General features: G+C 47.4%; 1 protein-coding gene across 2 annotated transcripts in view; it reads right to left on the reverse strand.

The window, feature by feature from the left end:
- AP2A2 (adaptor related protein complex 2 subunit alpha 2) overlaps positions 1-17,594 on the reverse strand; it is a 96,110-nt gene that overhangs the window by 48,752 nt on the left and 29,764 nt on the right. For both annotated transcript variants that reach the window (XM_040410431.1, XM_040410430.1), the window contains exon 3: positions 5,155-5,297. In XM_040410431.1, the coding sequence (XP_040266365.1) occupies positions 5,155-5,297 (143 nt within the window). The remainder of the gene's footprint in view (positions 1-5,154; positions 5,298-17,594) is intronic.

Genomic DNA, 17,594 nt, shown 5'->3' on the forward strand with positions numbered 1-17,594 from the left:
GAGGCAAAAACCGGTCTGAGAGCAGAACCGGAGGCAGCAAAAATGCCCTTAGAAAGGGTCTCCATGCGACGGTCCTCCGCTGACTGAAGAGAGGACCCGTCGGGAACAGGGATGGCCGTGTTCTTCGACAGCCGGGCCACAGGGGGGTCCACCTTGGGTGGGGAAGACCATGTGGCCACGACATCTGCTGGAAAAGGATAGCAAATGTCCAGCTTCTTGGGGTTGACAAAACGGGCGTCCGGTCGAGCCCAAGCCTTAGACACCACAGAGGAGAAATCAGAGTGGATTGGGAAGACTTTTGAGACCTGCCTGGGTCTGATAAATGAGACGCTAGCTGCGTCCGAGCTAGGGGGATCATCCTGCACCTTAAAGGTGTCACGAATATCAGAGATGAGTTGACCCATCGCTGAGGCTAGCTTGGACGGCAGGGCCGAGTCCATTTCCAAATCTGAAACCGCCAATTCACCTTCAGAGAGCGAATCCTTTGGGGAGGAGAGGCTCGTCTGGGTGCGCACGCGTGGCGGGGAGAGGGAGGCATCCGAGGAGGAGGCTCGCTCTACTCTAATACGCTTCTGAGAGTGCCTAGCTCGGGAGGGGTCACTAAAGGAGAGTGAACCCGCTGCAGCGGCAGAAGCGGTGGACCCGGAGGGCGCGACAGTAAGAGTGGCGTCCTGCGGGGTAGGCGGCCTGTCTATTAGGCGGCCCACGACATGAGTGAGGCTTTCCACGGCCTGGGACAGGGATCTAGCCCAGTCAGGCGGGTCAGAGGCAGCAGGGAGCGACACAGCGGGCGACTGAGGCTGCGGTGGAGCCCGACATGCAGTACAGTGCGGATCAGACTGCCCCCGGGGAAAGGGTTCCCTACAAGCAGTACAGGCATGGTACCAAGGCTTGGCGGCTGCAGAAGGGTCTGACATGGTGGAACAAAGATGTTGCACTTAAAGTGGGAGACCCCAAGGAAAGAAACGGGGATAACACCCAAGCGACAGTACTGTGGCACGGAGGGGGTTAAAAGTCCTACCAGACCCGGATGATGCAAGCGGCAGCGGTAAGGGGGAACAGACTGAGGAGGCTGTGGAGGAGAGGCAGCAGCACCGGCTTCGGATCGCACTGCAGAGAGGATTCCACGCAGCACTGTGCGATGAACCCGGAAGTAGCGGAGCGCATGTAGGAAGCTCCGCCCCCTCCCTGCCGCTCTGAAGCAGAGCCGCGCGCGCGCGGCAAAATGAACTTAACCCCCAAGGATAATGAAGTGCCGGCCTGAAATGGCGCCGTTCACGCCAAGAAAGCGGCCCCCTCCGCGCCTGGATGTGGCAGAAGGCAGCGTCCCTGCCAAGGACTTGCCCAGATAAACTCCCCTGCCCGGTAACGGTCCGATATCGGGGGGGGGGGGGGGGGGGAGGGGTGGGCGCACGATGTAGCAGTGGCCATGTAGTAACAGTGGCCATGGGAGCCCAGGAGGCCTGTAGCAGCGGTGGGAGGGAGGAAGGGGAGGCTGGAGCAGCCTGTCTCACCATACGCTGTCTTCACCCTCAATCCATCCAGCGGGGTCGCCCCTTCAGCTCCTGGCACCGCAGTGGCAGGAAGCCGGGGGAGGGACTTGGCGTGCGGGCGACCCTGAGCTGGCGGGACGCAGGGGAGCGAGGCTGCCCTGGTCCACCTTGTCTTCTGTGGGGGAGGCGGCAGTGCGGAATTACCGGCACTGGCGCAACTCAACCCCGGGAGAAACAGAGGGGTCTAATGCGCCTCTGTTGTCCCTGTAAGTAGAAAAAAACCGAATTAAAAACAACAAATAACGTAAAAATAAAAAATCATAGGAAAACAACCCTGCATAAGCAGGGGGTGTCTTGCCTCCTTGGACACTAAGCAAAAACTGGCAGTCTCTTCTCCAGGCTGAAGGGTATAGCTGATGGAGGAGGGGCTTACAGCTTTCACTTAGTGTCACGCCTCCTAGGGAGCAGAGCTATACCCATGGTTTCCTGTGTCCCCCAAGGAATATGGGCGAGAAACATTTTTTGAGCATTCAATTAATTGAAAATAGCGATTAAACTGAAACAGGCTGTTTTTTAGCTGATCAAAATTTTAGGACCACATGCCTTTAAAAGGCCAAATCTGTACAAAGATGTGGATTCATTGTCATTTTCTGTCAGGTAGTCACACGTTGTGATGGTCGGGTTGTTGAACTGCATGAGCAGGGTCTTTCACAGCGCGCCATCGCTGCTGAGGTGGGACGCAGTAAGACAGTCATTTGGAATTTCTTAAATGATCCTGAGGGTTATGGAACAAAAAAGTCAAGTGGAAGACCCCAAAAAATGTCATCAGCACTGAGCCGGAGGATCCAATTGGCTGTCCGTCAAGACACTGGACGATCCTCGACCCAAATTAAGGCCCTTACTGGTGCTGACTGCAGCCCCATAACCATCAGACGGCATCTGAGACTGAAGGGCTTCAAAAACAAAAAACGTCTTCAAAGACATCGTCTCCTTGAACGCCACAGAACTGCTCGTTTGGACTTTGCAAGAGAGCACCAAACATGGGACATTCAAAGGTGGAAGAAAGTTTTATTCTCTGATGAGAAAAAAATTTAACCTCGATGGTCCTGATGGTTTCCAACGTTACTGGCATGACAAGCAGATTGCACCTGAGATGTTTTCTACGCGCCACAGTGGAGGGGGCGCCATAATGGTCTGGGGTGCTTTTTCCTTCAGTGGAACAATGGAACTTCAGGAAGTGCAGGGGCGTCAAACGGCCACTGGCTATGTCCAGATGTTGCAGAGAGCATTCCTCATGACTGAGGGCCCTCGTCTGTGTGGCAACGACTGGGTTTTTCATCAGGACAACGCTACAGTACACAATGCCCGCAGGACAAGGGACTTCTTCCAGGAGAATAACATCACTCTTTTGGCCCATCCTGCGTGTTCCCCTGATCTAAATCCAATTGAGAACCTTTGGGGATGGATGGCAAGGGAAGTTTACAAAAATGGACAACAGTTCCAGACAGTAGATGGCCTTCATGCGGCCGTCTTCACCACTTGGAGAAATGTTCCCACTCACCTCATGGAAACGCTTGCATCAAGCATGCCGAAACTAATTTTGGAAGTGATAAACAATAACGGCGGAGCTACTCATTACTGAGTTCATGTTTGGAAGTTGGATTTCTGGGGGTTTAGTTTTTTTTTGGACATGTGGTCCTAAACTTTTGATCAGCTGAAAAACAGCCTGTTTCAGTTTATTCGTTGTTTTCATTAAATTGAATGCTCAAAACATGTTTTGTCTCACTCCCATTTCTTCTTGTTGCATGTTGAAGCTCTACTTGGAACCTTGTTAAGATCCAGCCATGCTAAATGTGATTTCTTGCCATTTTTCAAGTGGTCTTAAACTTTTGATCAGGACTGTGTATATACATACACACACACACACACACACACACACACACGCCTCAGGATTAGACTAAGGCCCCTTTCACACGGGCGAGTATTCCGCGCGGATGCGATGCGTGAGTTGAACGCATTGCACCCGCACTGAATACCGACCCATTCATTTCTATGGGGCTGTTCACATGAGCGGTGATTTTCACGCATCACTTGTGCGTTGCGTGAAAATCGCAGCATGCTCTATATTCTGCGTTTTTCACGCAACGCAGGCCCCATAGAAGTGAATGGGGCTGCGTGAAAATCGCAAGCATCCGCAAGCAAGTGCGCATGCGGTGCGATTTGCACGCACGGTTGCTAGGAGACGATCGGGATGGAGACCCGATCATTATTATTTTCCCTTATAACATGGTTATAAGGGAAAATAATAGCATTCTGAATACAGAATGCATAGTAAAACCGCGCTGGAGGGGTTAAAAAAATAAATAATAATTTAACTCACCTTAGTCCACTTGATCGCGGCCCCGCATCTCCTTCTGTCTCCTTTGCTGAACAGGACCTGTGGTGAGCATTAATTACAGGAACAGGACCTCTGGTGACGTCACTCCGGTCATCACATGATCCATCACATGATCTTTTACCAGCAAAGGAGACAGAAGGAGATGCCGGGCTGCGATCAAGTGGACTAAGGTGAGTTAAATTATTATTATAATTTTTTTAACCCCTCCAGCGCTGTTTTACTATGCATTCTGTATTCAAAATGCTATTATTTTCCCTTATAACCATGTCATAAGGGAAAATAATACAATCTACAGAACACTGATCCCAAGCCTGAACTTCTGTGAAGAAGCTCAGGTTTGGGTACCAAACATGCGCGAGTTTTCTCACACGAGTGCAAAACGCATTACAATGTTTTGCACTCGCGCGGAAAATCGCGGGTGTTCCCGTAACGCCCTCGCACATTTTCCCGCAACGCCCGTCTGAAAGAGACCTAAGGGTCCATTCACACGTCTGTAAAAATGGGTCCGCATCCGTTCCGCAATATCCGGAACAGGTGCGGACCCATTTATTCTCAATTGGGCAGGAATGGATGTGGAGAGCACACTAAGTGCTCTCCGCATCCGCATTTCCAGAGCGCGGCCCCGATCTTCCGGTCTGCAGCTCCGGAAAAAAATATTACATGTTCTATTCTTGTCCACAATTGCGGACAAGAATAGGCAGTTCTATGGGGGTACCAGCCGGGTGTATTGCGGATCCGCAATACACCATGGACGTGTGAATGGACCCAAAGAGATTATCATGAGAAAGGTAGAAAGGTCTGATTATGTTTTAAGGCGCTGACCCTACATGGCGGTATGCTTAGGCTAATTTCACACCAGAGTTGTGAGATCCGGCAGGCAGTTCTGGTAGGGAGCGGCCTGTCGGGTCTATCTGGATCTGGCATTGCCGAAAGTCACTGTGTTGCTGTAAAAAAAAACGCTGGAACAGCCTGCCGGATCTCACAAGTCTGAAACTCATTTTGGAGGTGACAGACTCCCTCTAATGTATAAAGGCTGCGTTAGGGGAGCTACACCACTGTATTAAATGTACAAAATATCATCAGTCAAAACATCTGGAATGTAATACAGTTTTGTACAGTTCTTGGCAGCAGCAGCAGCTGTGAACCTCTGCCTCGGGCCCCCACAGATGCCCACAATCCCGGTGACGAGACAATGAAGGTATGAAACCGTCCTGCCATTTAACGGCCGCCTCGCCAACATCTAAGCAAAGAGGAAGAACTTACAATCTGCTTCTCTGTGTACTTGTTGGAGCTGAGCAGGTTTACCGCCTCCATGTGGCCGAAATCAATGTCATGGCCGAGTAGGAAGATGAACAGCAGCTTGCAGACATACTTCTTCTTGCTGTAGCCATCCAAAGCTTTGTCTCCTGCAGAAGAAACAGGAATAAAAATGGAGGGAACACCATGAGTGCCGCTGGGGTTGAACCCAAAAAAGAGAGATTGTACTGTCATCACTATACACAATACTAAAAGTGATCCTTCAAAAATATAATAGACTTTTTGGTGCAACCCTGAAGTGTAGACAACCCTAAACGGTTAACACGGAAGAGGACAGTATACTGCCACAGAGGGATCCGGAGAGGAGTGAGGACAGGATACTGCCACCGAGGGATCCGGAGAGGAGTGAGGACAGTATACTGCCACCGAGGGATCCGGAGAGGAGTGAGGACAGTATACTGCCACCGAGGGATCCGGAGAGGAGTGAGGACAGTATACTGCCACAGAGGGATCCGGAGAGGAGTGAGGACAGTATACTGCCAACGAGGGATCCGGAGAGGAGTGAGGACAGTATACTGCCACAGAGGAATCAGGAGAGGAGTGAGGACAGCATACTGCCACAGAGGGATCCGGAGAGGAGTGAGGACAGCATACTGCCACCGAGGGATCCGGAGAGGAGTGAGGACAGTATACTGCCACCGAGGGATCCGGAGAGGAGTGAGGACAGCATATTGCCACAGAGGGATCCGGAGAGGAGTGAGGACAGTATACTGCCACAGAGGGATCCGGAGAGGAGTGAGGACAGTATACTGCCACAGAGGGATCCGGAGAGGAGTGAGGACAGTATACTGCCACCGAGGGATCCGGAGAGGAGTGAGGACAGTATACTGCCACAGAGGGATCCGGAGAGGAGTGAGGACAGGATACTGCCACAGAGGGATCCGGAGAGGAGTGAGGACAGTATACTGCCACCGAGGGATCAGGAGAGGAGTGAGGACAGTATACTGCCACCGAGGGATCCGGAGAGGAGTGAGGACAGTATACTGCCACCGAGGGATCCGGAGAGGAGTGAGGACAGTATACTGCCACAGAGGGATCCGGAGAGGAGTGAGGACAGTATACTGCCAACGAGGGATCCGGAGAGGAGTGAGGACAGTATACTGCCACAGAGGAATCAGGAGAGGAGTGAGGACAGTATACTGCCACCGAGGGATCCGGAGAGGAGTGAGGACAGCATACTGCCACAGAGGGATCCGGAGAGGAGTGAGGACAGTATACTGCCACCGAGGGATCCGGAGAGGAGTGAGGACAGTATACTGCCACCGAGGGATCCGGAGAGGAGTGAGGACAGTATACTGCCACCGAGGGATCCGGAGAGGAGTGAGGACAGTATACTGCCACCGAGGGATCCGGAGAGGAGTGAGGACAGTATACTGCCACAGAGGGATCCGGAGAGGAGTGAGGACAGTATACTGCCACAGAGGGATCCGGAGAGGAGTGAGGACAGTATACTGCCACAGAGGGATCCGGAGAGGAGTGAGGACAGTATACTGCCACAGAGGGATCCGGAGAGGAGTGAGGACAGTATACTGCCACAGAGGGATCCGGAGAGGACAGCATACTGCCACAGAGGGATCCGGAGAGGATAGCATACTGCCACAGAGGGATCCGGAGAGGATAGCATACTGCCACAGAGGGATCCGGAGAAGAGTGAGGACAGTATACTGCCACAGAGGGATCCGGAGAGGAGTGAGGACAGTATACTGCCACAGAGGGATCCGGAGAGGACAGTATACTGCCACAGAGAGATCCGGAGAGGACAGTATACTGCCACAGAGGGATCCGGAGAGGAGTGAGGACAGTATACTGCCACAGAGGGATCCGGAGAGGACAGTATACTGCCACAGAGAGATCCGGAGAGGACAGTATACTGCCACAGAGGGATCCGGAGAGGACAGTATACTGCCACAGAGGGATCCGGAGAGGACAGTATACTGCCACAGAGAGATCCGGAGAGGACAGTATACTGCCACAGAGGGATCCGGAGAGGACAGCATACTGCCACAGAGGGATCCGGAGAGGACAGCATACTGCCACAGAGGGATTTTGAAAAATTCGATTTGGCTGCTTCACCGAATTTTACAAAAAAATTTGCTTAGTTACGAAGTTCTTTTTTTTTGTAAGTAGCGGGTGCAATGACACGGAGCTGGGATAGCGCCGCTCCCCATCATTGTACCCCTTAGATGCCGCGTTCATACATGATAGCAGCATCTGAGTGTAAAAACTGTGTAAAATTAACAGAAAAATTGCTTGCGAGAGGCCGGCCGTCGCCATTTTGCTTGAAGATCTGGCGCGAAACCTCACACTGCCCAAGGCCGGCGTGGTGACGTCATACGTCGCCACGTACGCGATTTCGGCCAAGATCTTCAATCAAGATGGCGGCAGCCAGCCCGTCGCGAGCAAATGGAGGAGGCAAGTATTTATTATTATTTTTTAGTTTTTTTACACTATTTCAGGTTAAATCGATTCGCTACCACAAAGCACGAGGAAATTCGGCTTCGCGGCAAATGGAATTTATGCTGAAATTTGGATCGAATTCAACTTAGTTGGATTCAATTCGCTCATCTCTAGTTATGGACATGGGACAGAATAATGCAAGTCACCCGTACATACTAAATGGTAAAAACACTGGATAACACGGACATGGAAAAGGACTTTTAGTGGACAGCAAACTGAACTGTAAAAACCAGTGTCAGGAAGCTGCTGCCAAGGCTATTAAAGGGGATATCATTGAAAAGATAATGATAACTTATCCTCAGGATAGGTCATCGTTAGATTGGCAGGGGTCCAAGTCCCGGCACCCCCGACAATCAGATGTTTCAGGGAGAAGTCGCGCTCACCGGAGCTCTGGTAAGCAATGCAGGCTCTCGTCAGCTTTCCAAGGACAGCGCCGTACATCGCATAGAGGCAGTGCTTGGTATTGCAGCTCAGCCCCACTGACTTGAATGGGGCTTAGCTACAACTAGGCCATGTGACCGATGTACAGTAATGTAATTGACCTAGGAAGAGGCTGTGGTGCTCTTCTAACAGCTGATCAGCGGGGGTCCCAGGTATCGCACCCCTGCAGATCTGATACTGATGACATATCCTGAGGATAAGTCAAATATTCTTTTCCTAGATAACCCCTTTAAAAAAAAAAAAAAGTCTGTTACCAGTGACCTCACTATCCAGCCGTTTACATCGCTGTAGTCCACCAGATTCTTTTAGTGACTGTGACAAGGGGACATCCTCTGGGTCTGGAGAAAAGAAGTCTTCTACACAAACAGAAGAGGATTCTTTATGGTAAGAGCAGTGAGACTATGGAACTCTCTGCCTGAGGAGGTGGTGATGGGGAGTTCACTAAAAGAGCTCAAGAGGGTCCTGGATGTATTTCTGGAGCGTAATATTACAGGTTATAGTTATTTTATTTCCGGAGAAGGGCTGGATGGACGCCGCTTGTAAACGTAGAAAAAGCAGAAAACAGCCCGGCATCTCAGGATCTATAAATCAGGGATTTTAATAAAGCCCTGCTTTATGGATTCTGCGATGCTGGACTATTTTCTACTTTTTCTCACGTGCGTACCTGGTTGTGTTGCTATCAAACTTCTCTTTCTGAAGAAGGAATTTTAATGAAAGTAAGAGGGTCATGGTTGAAAGGAAGGTACACAGTGCTCTGTGTAAAAGCGGGAAAGCTGATGACTGGACCCTTTAAGTATGATTAATTATTAAGCATTATAAAGAGTGTGCACATTACAGGCAGCACTGCGGCACGCTGGCGCTCCGACAGTGAGGACTCACATTCCAAGCAGCAGGGAGAGGTCAACTTGGCCACTGAACAGAAAGTAAAGCGCCGACTACTCCTAGAATAGTGTAAAACTGCACACGTCTTCGACTTAGGCCTAGTTCACATCTCCGTTTTCAGATCCAGCAGGCCGTTGCGGCACAGAGAAGCCTGCCGGATCTCCATTGACTGCAATGCGGATCCGGCAGACTTCCGGCATAAATGCTGTGTTTCAGCCAGACAGAAGACATTGCATGCAATGACTTTTGTGCCAGATCGAGCAGACGGATCTCCGAAGCTGAGAGGTGAACAAGGCCTTACCCCCCCCCCCTCCTTACATCCAAGGCGCCTTTATAAAGAATGTCTAAGGTACAAGTCCTAATGCAAGAGCTCTCATTAAAGGGGTCCTCTCACTTGAACAAATGGCATTTATCGTGTAAAAAAAGAATTCGGGGCACTTACTAATGTATTGCGATTGTCACGTTATACACTGTACAGGCATTGTTGCTGCTCAGATACAAGGTGGCCACCAGGTGGCACTTTGTTCCTAGAGTGTGCAAGTACGACCACCACTGCTGGATTGCAGGGTGGTCGTAACCCCTGGACACGAGCAGTGTATATAACGTGATGGAAAAATGAATCCAGCCAGCGAAGGAAGCAATATGGACAATCACAATACATTAACTTGCTGTACGTGATAAATGCTCAAATTTCAGCAAATAAATGTGCTTTACATCACTAGAAGTTCTACAATTACAGTATCTTGTATAAATTCTTCATGAATGTCAAGATCTCTGCTTGCAGTCTTCTCTGTTTAGCGGTCATGTGATGGGCACAGCTCGTTACCAGGGCGCTGCCTTGTGCTCCTTTTGGATCCATCTCATGACCAGGGCACATTTGAATCCACTGGGAGTATACAATGAAATCTCCTACTGAATGACAGCAAGCACAGATATTGAAAACTAAAAGGAATTGAGAAAGAAGGTAATTCAGACAACTTTGTGACTTTTCATTACACAAAGAATAACTGAATTGGCTGAAACCAGAATCCCTTTATAAATCTGAGCAGTGTCAACCCGAGGTCCATCTACAGGCAGTCTCAAGGACCTGCCTGATCTGAGACCACCGTGGCTTTGGGTAGGTGGGCACAGATGTGCGTTCATCAAAATATACTGGCTAAGGTTGGGTTCACAAGGGAGTTGCGGGTGCATTGCGGGAAAAGATGCGGGTGCGTTGCGGAAACATGTGCGATTTTTCCCCGCGAGTGCAAAGCGTTTTAATGCGTTTTGCACGTGTGTGAGAAAAATCGGCATGTTTGGTATCCGGACTTCTTCACAGAAGTTCGGGTTTGGGTTCAGTATTCTGTACATTTTATTATTTTCCCTTATAACATGGTTATAAGGGAAAATAATAGCATTCTTTAATACAGAATGCTTAGTAGAAGGTCAATTGAGGGTTAAAAAATAAAATAAAAATTAACTAACCTCCTCCAATTGATCGCGTAGCTGCCGATCTCCTGTTCTATCTTCAGGACCTGTCAAAGGACCTGTGGTGACATCACTGTGCTCATCACATGATACATCACATGATGAGTTTAGTGATGTCACCACAGGTCCTTTGACAGGTCCTGAAGAAAGAACAGGAGACCGGCAGCTACGCGATCAATTGGAGGATGCGAGTTAATTTTTATTTTATTTTTTAACCCTCAATTGACCTTCTACTATGCATTCTGTATTAAAGAATGCTATTGTTTTCCCCTTATAACCATGTTATAAGAGAAAATAATACAGTGAAAAGACTTTCATCTTAGCACTTGCTTGCGATTTTCACGCAACCCCATTCACTTCTATGGGGCCTGCATTGCGTGAAAAACGCACAAAGAGGAGCATGCTGCGATTTTCACGCAACGCACAAGTGATGCGTGAAAATCACCACGCATGTGCACAACCCCATAGAAATGAATGGGTCCGGATTCAGTGCGGGTGCAATGCGTTTTTCACAGATGGCTGCTAAGAGATGTATGTATACCTTCCGTTTTTTAGCACGCGTGTGCAAAACGCATTAAACCGCATGCGATAAAAACTGAACTCGTTCACAGACAAAACTGAATTAACTTGTTTGCGAAATCTCGCATTTTTCACTGAACGCATTCGAAACGCACCTGGACCTAATCTGCTCCCGCTCCTCTACAAAGGGCCTTACTCAGAAATCCTACTTCAAATCATATAAACCTATATATCACAGAGCTCGGCTTCTCTCCCGCCGTCATGTCCCGCTCTGAGGGCAGAAGAATTCACCTGACAGGGTCACTTTATACTGCTCTGGTAAAATGAAAGCAGAGCTCTGATTGGTTGCTATGGGCAGTGTGTCATATATAAGCCTGCCCAGCCCGGTGTAGTGTGTTCTGACCTGCGGTACACGTGCTCCGCTCTCACAGAGTGTGACCACCATCAGAGGATGATAAATGTCCGTCTGTGTAGAATAAAGTGTGAAAAATGACAAGGCACAATGCTGCAATTCTAGGCTATAGGTATTACGTGGCGGGTAAAGCTCCTTAAGGACAACGTATACACACTACACCATTATATGAAGGGAGCGCTCCTAACAGGCGCACACATCTACTACAGACACCAACTTGTGGTTCCAAAGGTTAGGAGAGGGACACGTACTGCTCCCTGGTCTTATCACACGTCAGGCCTGGAGTCGTTCGCCTCTCACTCAGGGCAATTAGTGAATATTTAAAGCAAGTTTAAAGTACAGGTAAAAGATTAAAAATGACACACAGGCACGGGCAGACGGGTGCGGGGCAAGGGGCGGACAAATGGCTGGAGGAATTCAGAGCCACTTTAGACACCCCAGGAGCCAGTGTGAGATCTTCAGCAAGAACGTCCATAGACGAAAGAAAGCGAATAGTTAGGGGCCAATAGGAGTTGTAGAATAGATGGAGTGGGACTGCACTGACGATACATATCCCTTTTTATCTTAGGCTATGTTCACATCAGCGTTCAGCCTTTCCGTTCTCCTGCTCCGTTATAGGAGCAGGAAAACGGAAAGGACGGATTTGGCTCATAACGGAGCCGAACGGAGCCTACGGACCTCATAGACCCCCTGCACGCAGGACTTTTGTCTCCGCTCCAAAATCATCTTCTGAGCGGAAACCTAACGGACCTCATTATAGTCTATGGGGGTCTATGAGGTCCGTAGGCTCCGTTCGGCTCAGTTATGAGCCGAATCCGTCCTTTCCGTTTTCCTGCTCCTATAACGGAGCAGGAGAACGGAAAGGCTGAACGCTGATGTGAACAAGGCCTTAGAGAAAACGTCACCAGAGTACTTGGCGGAGATATATGCGGCATTAGCTGCTAGCAGTGGTGCTCAGTCCAACGTGTAACTAGATTGTTACTATTGCGATATACTTGTACATGAAGAAGATAAAGGGCGGCACTCACCAGTACTTGCAGATATAGTTTCTTTATTCCATTTCAATGTGAGGTAGGGAGCAGACTACATACATATATATATGTGCATCAGCAGGACTAGGCGACGGCCGTTTCGCACCTCAGTGCTTTGTCTGGGGCCGTTCACACTGCGGGTTTTACCACAGAATTTTGGCACACCAAAAAAAAAAACAAAAAAAAAAAAACACTGACGGCAGCGGCTCCGCACTGCCTTCAATTGAAAAGAATGGGTGGCGAAAATGATGCGCCTGCCGGTGGGTTTTCAGCGAAGCTTCTGCGGTAAAACCTGCCATGTCCACGGCCCCTTAGGAGCCGGCAGCGCATTTCAAGGCACATTGAGAGCCAGCTGCTACTATGGGCATGTTCACATCAGAGTCTCCGTCACAGATTCCGCAAAACAGAGAGGCAGCTGAATGGATCCTATTGCAGTCAATGGCTCCGGAACTTCAGTTTTTTTTTTGTTGCTCTTCTACGCTAACAGAACAGAAATAACTAGCGCAGATGTGAACGTGGCCTAAATCTGACAGACGGTGAGCTTTTAGGGAAACGGCGGTGACCTGCTTCTCTGCAGGTTGGTATACCGCCTCACGTGTGTCTTATCGGCTACACTTTTACATGGGCAGATATTCTGCCCCATAACAAGCGCTGACTGCCGATAACAGCACCTCATTACCCGCCAATCATCTCTAGTATAGCAATCGCTAATACAACTGTTCATCCACATATGCCGTTCATTTGTCACCACATGCTGCTGACAAACAATTTTCGGTCCCACATACAGGATGAGAAACCCCCAAAAATCAGCGCTGGGTCACGGGCTGCATGTTTACCTGGGACAATGACCAGGAATGAGCATTGTGCGTTCCCGAAAGACAGCTTGTGTACAAGGCGACCCAGACTAGCTATAGACTTTATATAACGGTCAGCCCAATGCTTGTTTTATCCAAGGGCTATTACTCCCGACCTCCCCCTAGGCTGGTTTCACACTGGCGTTGCGGGAAAAGGTGCAGGTGCGTTGCGGGAACATGCGTGATTTTTCCGCGCGAGTGCAAAACATTGTAATTGCACTCGCGTGAGAAAAATCAGCATGTTTGGTACCCAAACCAGAACTTCTTCACAGAAGTTCGGGCTTAGGATCGGTGTTCTGTAGATTGTATTATTTTCCCTTATAACATGGTTATAAGGGAAAATAATAGCATTCTGAATACAGAATGCAAAGTAAAATAGCGCTGGAGGGGTTAAAAAAAAATTTAAAAATTTTTTAACGCACCTTAATTTACTTGTTCGCGCAGCCCGACATCTCCTTCTGTCTTTAACTGTGAGCAATAGGACCTTTGATGATGTCACTGCGTTCATCGCATGGTCCATCACATGATCCATCACCATGGTGATGGATCATTATATGAGCGTAGTGACGTCATCAAAGGTCCTATTGCTCACAGTTAAAGACAGAAGAGATGCCGGCTGCGCGAACAAGTGGATTAAGGGGAGTTAAATTTTAATTTTTTTTTTTTTAACCCCTCCAGCCCTATTGTACTATGCATTCTGTATTCAGAATGCTATTATTTTCCCTTATAACCATGTTATAAGGGGAAATAATAATGATCGGGTCCCCACCCCGATCGTCACCTAGCAACCGTGCGTGAAAATCGCACTGCATCTGCACTTGCTTGCGATTTTCACGCAACCCCATTCACTTCTATAGGGCCTGCGTTGCGTGAAAAACACAGAATATAGAACATGCTGCGATTTTCACGCAACGCACAAGTGATGTGTGAAAATCACCGCTCGTGTGCACAGCCCCATAGAAATGAAGGGGTCATGATTCAGTGCAGGTGCAATGCGTTCACGTCATGCATTGCACCCGCGCAGAAAACTCGCCCGTGTGAAAGGGACCTTACACATGCATGTTGAGCTTAGCCGAGCATACATGTGATCTAAATTAGAGAGGGAGGAAAACCACGGCCAGACACCTCTGGGCATGTTGTAATCCAACGGTCTGATCTTTCTTTCTCCTAACATCGAGGCAAGGACAGAAAAGCCCCACACACATTAGACGGCCGGCTGTTTCCAATGAAATTGGGGGGTTTGGGCGACATTCTGTACATAGAAGGTGTTTGAGGATTTTATTATAGATGGACTCGCCTTAGGCTACTTTAACACTGGCATTTTGGTTTCCGTTTGCGAGATCCATTCACGGCTCTCACAAGCGGTCCAAAACGGATCAGTTTTGCCCTTAATGCATTCCGAATGGAAAAGGATCCGCTCAGAATGCATCAGTTTGCCTCCGTTCCGTCTCCATTTCGCTTCGGAGGAGGACACCAAAACGCTGCTTACAGCGCCTGATGAAACTGAGCCATACGGATCCATCCTGACACACAATGTAAGTCAATGGGGACGGATCAGTTTTCTATGACACAATCTGGCACAATAGAAAACGGATCCATCTCCCATTAACTTTAAATTGTGTTCAAGACGGATCTGTTTTGGCTATGTTAAAGATAATACAAACGGATCCGTTCTGAACGGATGCAGACGGTTGCATTATCTGAACGGATCCGCACCAAACGCGAGTGTGAAAACAGCTATAGGACAGGCCATCAATATCAGACTGACACACTGCACTCCGCCAAGCAGCGCTGTTCCTATTCACGTCAATGTAACCAGCTCCGCTGACTACACAATGGAGGGAGCTGTATAGTTTTGGCACCAAGGCTACCCCAATCTGCTGATCAGATATTGATGGCCTAACCTGAGGCAGGCCATCAATAATAAAATCCTGGAATAACCCTTTAAGACATACTGTGTTAGTGTTGCACAGACTTTCTTGCTGCAGTGAATGCATGTGAACTTGTCTTGGTGGCTGCTCTCTATCTCCCGTCACCGGTAACTGCTCCACAGACGTGCATGCTCATGGTCAACGTTAGGTCTCATGCACACCACCTGCAAGTAGTATGGACTCTTCCAGGGCACCCTTTAACCCCTTAAGGACACAGCCTTTTTACACCTTAGGACCAGGCCATTTTTTGAAAATCTGACCAGAGTCCCTTTAAGTGCTGATAACTTTAAAACGCTTTGACTTATCTAGGCCGTTCTGAGATTGTTTTTTCGTCACATATTGTACTTCATGACACTGGTAAAATGGAGTCAAAAAAATAATTTTTTTTGCACCAAAAAATACCTAATTTAACAAAAATTTGGAAAAATTTGCAAATTTCAAAGTTTCAGTTTCTCTACTTCTGTAATACATAGTAATACCCCCAAAAATTGTGATGACTTTACATTCCCCATATGTCTACTTCATGTTTGAATTGTTTTGGGAATGATATTTTATTTTTTGGGGATGTTATAAGGCTTAGAAGTTTAGAAGCAAATCTTGAAATTTTTCAGAAATTTACAAAAACTCAATTTTTAGGGACCAGTTCAGGTCTCAAGTCACTTTGCGAGGCTTACATTATAGAAACCACCCAAAAATGACCCCATCTAAGAAACTACACCCCTCAAGGTATTCAAAACTGATTTTGCATACGTTGTTAACCCTTTAGGTGTTGCACAAGAGTTATTGGCAAATGGGGAGGAAATTTGAGAATTTCATTTTTTTGTCTAATTTTTCATTTTAACCCATTTTTTCCACTAACAAACCAAGGGTTAACAGCCAAACAAGACTGTATCTTTATTGCCCTGACTCTGCCGTTTACAGAAACACCCAATATGTGGCCGTAAACTACTGTACGGCCACACAGCGGGGCGTAGAGTGAAAGGTGCGCCGTTTGGTTTTTGGAAGGCTGATTTTTATGGACTGGTTTATTTACACCATGTCCCATCTGAAGCCCCCTGATGCACCCCTAGAGGAGAAACTCCCTAAAAGTGACCCCATCTAAGAAACTACACCCCTCAAGGTATTCAAAACTGATTTTACATACGTCGTTAACCCTTTAGGTGTTGCACAAGATTTAATGGAAAATAGAGATACAATTTCAAAATTTCACTTTTTTGGCAGATTTTTCATTTTAATATTTTTTTTCCAGTTACAAAGCAAGGGTTAACAGCCAAACAAAACTCATTATTTATGGCCGTAATTCTGTAGTTTACAGAAACACCCCATATGTGGTCGTAAACTGCTGTACGGGCACACGGCAGGGCGCAGAAGGAAAGGAACACCATATGGTTTTTGGAAGGCAGGTTTTGCTGGATTGTTTTTTTTGACACCATGTCCCATTTGAAGCCCCCCTGATGCACCCCTAGAGTAGAAACTCCAAAAAAGTGACCCCATTTTAGAAACTACGGGATAGGGTGGCAGTTTTGTTGGTACTAGTTTAGGGTACATATGATTTTTGGTTGCTCTATATTACACTTTTTGTGCGGCAAGGTAACAAGAAATAGCTTTTTTGGCACAGTTTTTTTTTTTGTTATTTACAACATTTATCTGACAGGTTAGATCATGTGGTATTTTTATAGAGCAGGTTGTCACGGACGCGGCGATACCTAATATGTATACAATTTTTTTTATTTATGTAAGTTTTACACAATGATTTCATTTTTAAAACCCAGAAAATGTTTTAGTGTCTCCATAGTCTAAGAGCCATAGTTTTTTCAGTTTTTGGGCGATTATCTTAAAGTAGGGTCTCATTTTCTGCGGGATGAGATGACGGTTTGATTGGCATCTATTTTGGGGTGCATATGACTTTTTGATTGCTTGCTATTACGCTTTTTGGACGTAAGATGACAAAAAATGGCTTTTTTTACACCGTTTTTATTTTAATTTTTTTACGGTGGTCATCTGAGGGGTTAGATCATGTGATATTTTTATAGAGCCGGGCGATACGGACGCGGCGATACCTAATATGTATACTTTTTTTTTATTTATGTAAGTTTTACACAATGATTTCATTTTTGAAACAAAAAAAATCATGTTTTAGTGTCTCCATAGTCTAAGAGCCATAGTTTTTTCAGTTTTTGGGCGATTATCTTGGGTAGGGTATGATTTTTGCGGGATGAGATGACGGTTTGATTGTTACAATTTTGGCGTACATGCGACTTTTTTGATCACTTTTATTACCTTTTTGGGAAGTAAGGTGGGCAAAATTTCAATTTCATCATAGTTTTTTATTTTTTATTTTTATGGTGTTCACCGTTCGGGTAAAGTAACATGACCGTTTTATAGATCAGGT

This window comes from Bufo bufo, chromosome 10 (genome assembly GCF_905171765.1).
Source record: "Bufo bufo chromosome 10, aBufBuf1.1, whole genome shotgun sequence".
Classification (NCBI taxonomy): Eukaryota; Metazoa; Chordata; class Amphibia; order Anura; family Bufonidae; genus Bufo; species Bufo bufo.